This window comes from Eriocheir sinensis, unplaced genomic scaffold, assembly GCF_024679095.1.
Source record: "Eriocheir sinensis breed Jianghai 21 unplaced genomic scaffold, ASM2467909v1 Scaffold297, whole genome shotgun sequence".
NCBI lineage: Eukaryota > Metazoa > Arthropoda > Malacostraca > Decapoda > Varunidae > Eriocheir > Eriocheir sinensis.
In genome coordinates, this window is record NW_026111606.1 from 326974 (window position 1) to 337500 (window position 10527).

At 45.3% G+C, this 10527-nt stretch overlaps 1 protein-coding gene across 2 annotated transcripts in view; it reads left to right on the forward strand.

The window, feature by feature from the left end:
• The first annotated feature begins 1184 nt into the window (after positions 1-1184).
• Positions 1185-10527, forward strand: part of LOC126991522 (RAB6-interacting golgin-like) — a 13219-nt gene continuing 3876 nt past the window's right edge. Inside the window, exons 1-6 of one of the 2 annotated variants that reach the window (XM_050850268.1) lie at positions 1185-1321; positions 2951-3099; positions 4565-4671; positions 6157-6450; positions 7436-7576; positions 8076-8286. In XM_050850268.1, coding sequence (XP_050706225.1) covers positions 1249-1321; positions 2951-3099; positions 4565-4671; positions 6157-6450; positions 7436-7576; positions 8076-8286 — 975 coding nt within the window. In that variant the 5' untranslated portion in view covers positions 1185-1248. Of the gene's footprint in view, positions 1322-2948; positions 3100-4564; positions 4672-6156; positions 6451-7435; positions 7577-8075; positions 8287-10527 lie in introns of both variants that reach the window. The other variant, XM_050850269.1, reaches the window with a different exon arrangement.

The following is a 10527-nucleotide window of genomic DNA, read 5'->3' on the forward strand; positions in this document are numbered from 1 at the left end:
AGCGTCGGGGAACGAAAATTATCCCTTCCTTGCGCAACAAATCCTACGAAGAAAGGCTTTTTAACATGTTCTCTCTTGAGAAACGTCGCCTCCGAGGAAAACTGATCGAATGTTTTAAAATACTTAATGGTTTCACGAATGTAGACAGATCAACATTGTTTATGATCGATGACACTTTGCGCACGAGGAACAATGGCGTAAAACTCAGATGTAGACAAGTAATTTCAGACTGCACCAAATTTTTCTTCACCAATGTTGTAGTGCGAGAATGGAATAAGCTCCCATCATCAGTGGTCCAGTGTAACACGATTGACTCCTTCAAAAATAAGCTCGACCGTCACTTCCTTCAACTTAATATCAACTAGAGTAGAAATGCAACGTTTTGGAGTCTTCTGATTAATGTAAAATCACTTAGGTTTAAGGACAGACCACCAAGTCTGGACCATGGGGTCTGTGTGGTCTGATTTTCTATGTAAATCTATGTAAATCTCTCTCTCTCTCTCTCTCTCTCACACACACACACACACACTCTCTCTCTCTCTTTCTATCTATCTATCTATCTATCTCTCTATCATTACATACTTATTACAATTATTATTTATTTCACTCATTTTGATGTTCTGTTGGCAGCCCTGGATTTGAGACTTCGGCCATCCGTCACCTCTGCCTCCTACTCAATATTTTAAGCACTAACAGTATCTTTTCACGTGATTATATTTCTGTTTTATTTATGTTTTGACTTTTTTGTTATCGCAGCATCTATTTATTTATTTCACTTATTAGAAGAGTTGGCATAACGCGTCGGAAGGGTTGGTCATCATGTTGGAGATAACCATTTATTTATTCCATCTCTTACTAATTATTCTAAGAATCAATAACACTTTTTTTACGTTATTATATTTGATTTCTTGATTTTTTTGACACTTATTCTTATCACAACAACTGTTAATGCGATATTCTGGGTTATTGTGTGGGCAGGACGCGTTGGAAGGGTTGGCAGCCATGTTTGAGTTAACCCATTCACACATTTCCTTCTCTTACTTAACATTCTAACCGATATTAGTATTATTTACACGTTATTATATTTATTTTTCATATTTTTCTTGACATTTATTATCATCCCAACAGTTATTTGGTTTATAATATACTCATGAGAATCACATGTTGGCAGTCCTGTAGGGGAGGTGGCAGGACGCATTGGAGGGGTTGGCAGACCTGTTGGATGTAAACAAAACAGGGCAGGGCAGGATGAGCGCACGTGGCTGGGCGGGCTTCACCGAGGCGGATATTAAGGAGGTGCAGCGAGGAGGAGGAGGAGGAGGTAAGAGAAGGATACAAGTGGAGAGATGGAGGGAAGGAGGAAAAGGTGTTACATGGAGGAAGGAGGAAAGGAAAGGTGGGCGTGTACCTGCTTGTGTGGGTGACGTTTAAGAGGGAGGGGCTTTGTTGTGTCTTTTTTAGGAGTGTAGCAAGAGGAGGAGGAGGAAAAAGATGATCGTTAGTGGAGGAAGCGAAAGAGGAGAGAGTATAAGAGTTTGGGAGGAAGAGTGGAGATAAGATAAAGGAAAGAGGCAGGATGGAATGGAGGAGGAGGAAGGGCTGGGAGTAATGATGTAGTCGTAACGCTCGGTATTATGCTAGTGTTTGCCCGTACTCACCCCTCGCAACCAAAATTGGCTAGGGGGCCATTGAGACTGCGGGGCATGTGGCGGGATTTGTTAGTTTAGAAATAGTCCTATTGAGGCAGATAGATTACTGTCCAGCATGCAGATTACTATCCAACATATAGTAGGATACTATCTGTTAGGTATTGGTGGAGCTTTGTTAAGTTTAAAGGGTTTCAACATGACATATTATTATGATTATTATCCAATGCACAGTAGATCGCTCGTTAAAATACAGGTGGTTACCCCCTCCCCACCATGAGTAAACACTGCTACACACGACACGTTATCACATATAGTCATATCTATTGTTTGAATATGCATGGTATGTAATACCCACCACGTGTCACAGGATACTGTTAGGTGAAATATACAAAGACCAGAGTAGCCTATATGTTTGAATTTAGGAGTAACCTATATAAAATGATATAAAAACAGTGGGTTGATATTTGCTTTGGGTGGGGTAATGTTGCTTTTTGTATATAATGATTTTGATATAACTATTTTTCTTGTCTTTTTTTTTGTTTGCTTGCTGTTGACTCAATTATTTTGAAAACACATAAATCTGCAGTGAAAATACAGAGTACTGGGGTTATTTTTCTATGATATACTGAACCTTAATCAACCTAGTCTAATGCCTAACTTAACCTACTGAGATTTTTTCTTTTTTATGTTCGGTTTATAGCATCAATAGGCTTTCTTGATAGGCCTGCTGGTTGGCCCCATTTGATGCAGGCAAGTGTTTATATAGTGGTGCCATCTTGATTGGCTCATGCTACCCCCCGGAACTCACCTCTGATCATTTTAGAGTTTTACGCTGAGTCTCAGTTGATGGGTGGTCTTCAGGACAGCATGTGGGCCACTTGGCGATAACTGAATATTGTCAGCTTTTAGCGTCGGGCGGGACATGAACCCTGGTCCTCCAGGTCACTGTGCCCACACGCTGACCTCTCAACCACCGCTTCCCTGGTGGATGGTTACTTACTGCTGCTAAACTTGTAACTCCGCAACCAAAGAGAAAAATATGTAGAACTAACCAAACTTGCTCCTAACCAACTTATAGCCACTTAATCTCGTGAATTCATTTGTACTTTTTGTATTTAGAGATGAGCAGACAGCAGGCTTTTTTTTTGTCATAGTGGGCTTTTTTCATATATTTGTTTTTGCTCTTGAGCTGCTTTTTTACTGAAAATATCATAGCTCAGACCCTGTACACTACAACTAGGGAAATACAACTATCTAAGTAATATTACACCCATACCTCAAGACCGCCCATCCCCTCACAGGTCCAAATCTTAAGCCGGCCCTGCAGCAGCGTGGGGGCAGCCGAGGTGGGGCACAGCGGGGCATCCTGGGCAGCAAACGTGGGGTGGTGAGGGCAGCTGGCACCACCACCCACTACACGCCCCTCCCCCCCCAGGCCAGGCTCTCACAGGTAAGGAATAATCTGTTCCCGGCCACAATTTTCCTGTAGTAGTGTTATTCAGGTTGTTTTTGGTGATTTAATTGATGTTTTTACTTTTTTTCCTATTAGTTTGTGTTTTCTTTTATTTTATTTTGACATTTATTTCTCATAATTTTGTAATTTTTACCAATATTACTGTCTGTATTTTTGTTATTGAGATTTTTTTTTTTATATATTTTTCATTTATTTTTCCTAATGAAATGTTTTTTTGGGGGGTGAGAGTTGTTGACTAATTCTTAACCCCTTATCTCATTACAATCATAATTTACTTGTCTGAATAAGTTTCCCATTTACTTTTCCTACTGTACTACTCTTTTTAATTTTTTAGTATGTTGAGAGATGGTTTATAAATTCTTAATCATATTCTTCATTACAGTCATAAATACCTTGGATGAGTAATTTTTAGTTCATGACATTCTGCAGGCTTATTTTCATTATTTTTCCCCTTGACTACCTCCTCTGGTATTAAGAAAAAAGTATATCTGTAGTTTTGATGTTCTGTTGTGATGTTCCCTTTAGTAACCCCTCAAGAGAATGGTCATGGCAAAAGTTTCCAGTTCCCCCTAAAACACTTCCTATTTATACCAGTTATAGCATTTAAACATTCTCTTCTCACAGCATTTTTAGCACCCTTTCTATAGCATTTATGGCACTTATAGAACTCCCTCTTATAGTATAACTTGTGTCGTTTGTAACTGTGCATAACATTAGTATTCACAGCTCTTCCAACCTCTCCTTTTTGTGTTCCTCAATCCTATATTAGTCCACCTTACCAGTGGTCTCTCTGCCACCACCTGCTCCCTTGGTAATGTACAAAGATAGACTCCATTAAATCCTGTAATTGCTGTGATTAGGTCTGTTCTCAAATAATAGTACAGCCCAGACTTTGTAACAGCCCCATCAACCCAACTAACCTAACCCAACCAAATAAAGCTAAAGTTAGGGGCATATGGTAAGCTTCGTGTGACCTCAGTGCTCATCTCCGTCACATTAACCCTTCACTTCAGCCGGGCCAAAACAGAGCCCCACGCCGTATCCGGGATTGCCACGTGCACCAAATTTCATATGTCGCTATTGAAGATTACAAGTTTTAAGCCATAAACTCAACATAATCATCATGTGTTATATATGAATACATGCAGAATTAAATGGTACACATAAAGAAACATAAATTAATTGATAATTTTGAGATGTAAGCATAAATATAGAGATAAAATAACTCGTATATTGGCTAAAGCGAGCCAGGACACAGTATGCGCGTCCTCGGATATGGTACGGGGCACGCAAGGACGCAGTATACGCGTCCTCGTGTTGAAGGGGTTAACTCTTTAGGAGATATCTATTGGGTTAATGAGTTTTATTCCTGAAATGGCAACTGACCTAATCATACTGTTACCCCAGGGCCCAGACCATTCCCCAACCTTCCCCATTGCAGGACCCAGACTCCCCACGGTCCCTGTCCAGCCAGCAGACCCCCGAGTCCTCCCCAGCACCTTCCCCGTCCCCTGTGCCTCCCTCCCCATGCACCTCCCCGACAGGCAAGTCTTGGTACCCTTCTCTTTATGGGCAAGCCTTGATATGTGTGTGTGTGTGTGCTTGTTATACACCCACAGTTGGTAAGGCTTTGGTAGAGGTTGTGTTTGTGTTTCCATGGGTAGTTTTATGAGTCTAGTGAAAGTATGTCAAGGCTTCTGCACTGTGAATGTGAAAGACACTCATTAGAAACTGACTTACTTTATGCAATCATTCATCCATGTACATTTTATTCACTCACTCATTCATCCATACACATTTTATACACTCACTCTTTCATCCGTGCACAGTTTATTCGCACCATAAAAGAGAGGCCTGTATTCTTAGATGCTTTCAGGTCTTACAACAACTGTTTCTCGAGGCCACAAAGGATATTAGTTGGGATTTCATGAGTGTTTCTTCGCGTCCATGGTGCAAAAGCCTGGACAAACTATCACTAGGCTCTTTAACCCGGTAGCAGCGACGGGCCAAATTTGTGGCTTTACCGTGTGCCAGCGACAGGCCAAATTTTTGCCATGATATAAACCCCCAAAAATAGATGATGCATAAACTGATCACAAATGCGTTGATATATATTATGAAGCGGTTTGTGTGAGTGATGATTTTTTCTCATTTTTCTCGCTTAGAGGGGCCTTTAAGAAACATGATCCCCGCAGCTACCGGGTTAAACTATCCACAACCTCTATGAAAGCCTTACCGAACGTGGGTGAGTGAGCCCCTGTATGTTGGAGAATGTTGGCCTGCAATGTGCTTGTAGTTGTATTCAGTTATGCTTATACACAGCCAAACTTCAACATCTGCCAGTTTAACACATGCACAGATTTGAATGTCGGGGGGGTAGTCCATGGATGTTTGGGTATCCACAGGTTTTCTTGAGCCCTTTTGTTGTCCGCCAGAGCACTGCAGCTCCCCGCACACCCCACTGCCACTCCATGCACATTCATACTTGCAGTGACCATGCTAGTGGTTGCTGTAAGTATGTAAGTATCTCTCAGCAAATATCCATGGGTCCTCAACACCAACAAACAGATGAACAGCATCCTCCATGACAACCCAACACAGCAACACTGGCTCACGCAACTCAGACTTAGCCATTAGAAGCACCACTGTTGATTTTTTTGTGTTTTTAGCATCCTCATTGGGGGAGTCTGTTGCCTAACCCCCCTGTGGATGTTGAGGTTCGATAGTGTCGTTCTTGTTTTTGGGAGGAATGTAATAAAATGCTGACTTTCGGATTATTGATGAAGATGTGATTGGTTCTTACAGTTTATATCAGTGTCTATGTCGAGAGGGATGTGACGGAGGGATGTGCTTGGGACGTATACCTCAATATGACCTTGCTTTATGCTGGAACACACCCTTCACCCTATCACACACCCATAGCCTTCACTGTAACACCCCTCCCTTTCCACAGGCAGCCAAAGTCACCCTACCACACACCCTTCACCCTATCACACACTCATCACCCTAACACCCCTCCCTTTCCGCAGGCAGCCAAACTCACCCCAAGAGCGTTAAAATCCGCCTTGGGGAGAACAATTCCTATGAGGTCATCCCCAGCAGTGGCACCCCAGACTCCCCGCCCTCCCCCAGAACCGACGGGGATGGGGGGGGAGCCGAGGAGGAGGAGGAGGAGGGGTCTGGGGAGTTCTTCATCAACAAGGGAGGAGGAGGAGGAGGGAAGGAAGAAGAGGGAGCACTACTTGAAAACCTGCAGAAGAGACAGAGAGAGATGGAGGAACAGAACAAGAGGAGGAAAGAGTTACTGATGCAGGCTATTGAAGACAGGTGAGAGAGAGAGAGAGAGAGAGAGAGAGAGAGAGAGAGAGAGAGTGAGAGTGAGAGTGATGATTTATACCCCTTTTTTCCTCTTAATACATTCTTTTCTTTATTTTACAGATCTGAAATTCCATGTAAATCTTCTTCCTTCTCTCTGTTTCTCATCTTTATCCTCCCCCTTTCATCCATTCACATTTTCTCTTCCCTTCCTCTTCATTTCCTTTTTCTCTTACATAACTTTCCCTCTATATTTTCCTCCTTTTCTATACCTTTTCCTCTCAAATTATTTTCCTATATTTTTCCTCTTGTGTGTTTTCTTCTTTCATGGTCGTTATTTTCATTTCATCCCTTTATTCTTCTTTGCTATTCTTTGTTTTTTTTTCTGTATCTTTTGTTTCCTCTCTTTATTGTCATCTTTATTCTGCCTATGTTTTTCTTCTCCTGTTTGCTTTCTTCCTTCATTCTTCCGAGTTATTTCTGTTTTTTTGTATTTTGTGTTCCTTCTCTTTTATTGCCATCTCTGTTCCTCCTTTCCTTATCCTGTATTCTCCTCCACCTCTCTGTTTTCATATTAATTTGTCCATGTTATTCTTTTTCTCCTGTATTCCTTGTTTCTTCTTTATTAACCATCTTTATCTTCTCCTTCTCCTCTTTTCTCTTCCTCTTCCTTTCTCTTCCCTACCTCACCAAGACTTTCCTTTCCTCTTCTTTTATTTCCTTTGTGTCATCTTCCTTCTCCTTCACTTCCCTTGTTTCATCTTCCTTCTTCACTTCCTCTGTTTCCTTCTCGCTCTATCTTTCCCTTCACCCACACACATTATTTACCTCCTCTTCTTTTCCTTTTTTCTTCCTTTTCCTTATTATCCATCTTTATCCCTCCACATTACCCTCCACATCTTCACCCCACCCATCTTCATCCTCCAGTCACCCCACACATCTCCATCCATCCCATCACCTCACCCCCATATCATTACTCATCCCTTCACCCTCGCAGGAGTCGTCGCACCAAATCCGAGGCGCAGAAGCTCAAACACATTCAGAAGGAGCTCAGCAGACTGGACTCCCTTCTCTCGACCGACGTGGCCATCCTCAGGAACCAGATCGAGGCTGCCAGTCAGGAGTTCAACGAGGCTCAGTGAGTGGAGAAAATAACCAGTCTGTCCGTTTCGAAGACAAACCAACCACCTTTTTTAACCCGGTAGCTGTGGGGATCATGTTTCTTAACCTGGTAGCAGCGGGAATCATGTTTCTTAATGGTCCCTCCAAGCGAGAAAAATGAGAAAAAATCACCCCTCACACAAACCATTTCATAATATTTATCAACGCATATTTATCAGTTAATGCATCATCTATTCTTTGGGGCTTTGGGGTTTATGTCATGGTAAAAATTTGGCCAGTCGCTGGTACACGGTAAAGCCACAAATTTGGCCCGTTGCTGCTACCGGGTTAACATCTGAGCGTTAGTTTAGGTGCGGTGGTCTATAGTTGCGGCGCCCTGGTCTGAGGTGTGAATTTTTGTGCTTTGGCAACAATAATAAATGATAGCCAACACACAGGAAACACTCGTCAGTATCAGTAAACTTACTCAAACTCAACTCTCTCCCTCCCACTCACTCTCACACCCACCCTTGCAGGAAGAGGTATGAGAGGGCTGAGAGGGAGTTCATCGAGGCCAAGCTGCAGCTGTTTGGCCGCCTGGAGCGCAAGGAGCTGCTGACGGAACACCTGTGTCGCATCATCGAGGCCAACGAGAGGCGGAAGGCGGAGAAGCTGTCGGAACTGATGGCCCAGCTGGAGGTGGTGGACTGTGTGGGGGAGCTGCCCAGCCCACCGACCCCCTCAGAGGTAGTGTAAAGGGGGTTGTGGGTGGGGGTGAAATAGGCATTGATGGTATTTATGAATATATAACGATTAATGTTAGTCAGTTTGCTGGGTCTGGTACACCTGACGCTCAATTTCCCAGACCCCAATTTTTTGTGTATCTGATTTCCTGGACAAAATCTGGGGTTTGGCAATTGTCAGACATATGCCCAGTCAAGTCCAGGAACCAAAATAGGATTCAGGTAAAAGATCTGTGGTTCTGCTGAGTCTTGAGATTTCCGGACACATACCCGGCAGCCAATTCCAGGCATTGAAACAAAAGTTCAGCCACACAAGAGATTCCTTCCTGCGGTCAGTGTCTGCAGCACTTGCTACTTGCTAGGGGGCCGCATGTTGTTGTGGTGGGCTGGTGGGTGGCGGTGATGGTCGTGTTGCCTCCACAACTGGTTCACTAATTCACTAAACTTGGTATTCTTGTTCAGAGTTGTTGATTTCCCTTAATTTTATTTGTTATTTGTGTATTAGTAGTTCACTCTCTTTCTTGAAGTTTGTCTGTGTCTTCACTGGTATGTCCACATCATGTGCAGTAAGCTCCTTCTTGTGACATTCATTCTTACCTGTTTGCTTACAGTGATCAGCAGAGCAGCTGCTTGTACTTATGATAATTTTTATTATTTGTTTCATATTTTTGTCACCTAATTTTTATAGAAAGGAGGCAGTGGCTGAGTGGTCAGGGTGTGGGTACAGTGTTCAGGAGGAAGGCAGTGGCTGAGTGGTCAGGGTGTGGGTACAGTGTTCAGGAGGAAGGCAGTGGCTGAGTGGTCAGGGTGTGGGTACAGTGTTCAGGAGGAAGGCAGTGGCTGAGTGGTCAGGGTGTGGGTGCAGTGTTCAGGAGGAAGGCAGTGGCTGAGTGGTCAGGGTGTTGGTGCAGTGTTCAGGAGGAAGGCAGTGGCTGAGTGGTCAGGGTGTGGGTGCAGTGTTCAGGAGGAAGGCAGTGCCTGAGTGGTCAGGGTGTGGGTGCAGTGTTCAGGAGGAAGGCAGTGGCTGAGTGGTCAGGGTGTGGGTACAGTGTTCAGGAGGAAGGCAGTGGCTGAGTGGTCAGGGTGTGGGTACAGTGTTCAGGAGGAAGGCAGTGGCTGAGTGGTCAGGTGTGGGTACAGTGTTCAGGAGGAAGGCAGTGGCTGAGTGGTCCGGGTGTGGGTCCAGTGTTCAGGAGGAAGGCAGTGGCTGAGTGGTAAGGTGTGGGTGCAGTGTCCAGGAGGAAGGCAGTGGCTGAGTGGTCAGGGTGTGGGTGCAGTGTTCAGGAGGAAGGCAGTGGCTGAGTGGTCAGGGTGTGGGTGCAGTGTTCAGGAGGAAGGCAGTGGCTGAGTGGTCAGGGTGTGGGTGCAGTGTTCAGGAGGAAGGCAGTGGCTGAGTGGTCAGGGGTGTGGGTGCAGTGTTCAGGAGGAAGGCAGTGGCTGAGTGGTCAGGGTGTGGGTGCAGTGTTCAGGAGGAAGGCAGTGCCTGAGTGGTCAGGGTGTGGGTGCAGTGTTCAGGAGGAAGGCAGTGGCTGAGTGGTCAGGGTGTGGGTGCAGTGTTCAGGAGGAAGGCAGTGGCTGAGTGGTCAGGGTGTGGGTGCAGTGTCCAGGAGGAAGGCAGTGGCTGAGTGGTCAGGGTGTGGGTTCAGTGTCCAGGAAGGCAGTGGCTGAGTGGTCAGGGTGTGGGTTCAGTGTTCAGGAGGAAGGCAGTGGCTGAGTGGTCAGGGTGTGGGTGCAGTGTCCAGGAGGAAGGCAGTGCCTGAGTGGTCAGGGTGTGGGTACAGTGTTCAGGAGGAAGGCAGTGCCTGAGTGGTCAGGGTGTGGGTACAGTGTTCAGGAGGAAGGCAGTGGCTGAGTGGTCAGGGTGTGGGTACAGTGTTCAGGAGGAAGGCAGTGCCTGAGTGGTCAGGGTGTGGGTGCAGTGTTCAGGAGGAAGGCAGTGGCTGAGTGGTCAGGGTGTGGGTACAGTGTTCAGGAGGAAGGCAGTGGCTGAGTGGTCAGGGTGTGGGTGCAGTGTTCAGGAGGAAGGCAGTGGCTGAGTGGTCAGGGTGTGGGTACAGTGTTCAGGAGGAAGGCAGTGGCTGAGTGGTCAGGGTGTGGGTGCAGTGTTCAGGAGGAAGGCAGTGGCTGAGTGGTCAGGGTGTGGGTGCAGTGTCCAGGAGGAAGGCAGTGGCTGAGTGGTCAGGGTGTGGGTGCAGTGTTCAGGAGGAAGGCAGTGGCTGAGTGGTCAGGGTGTGGGTGCAGTGTC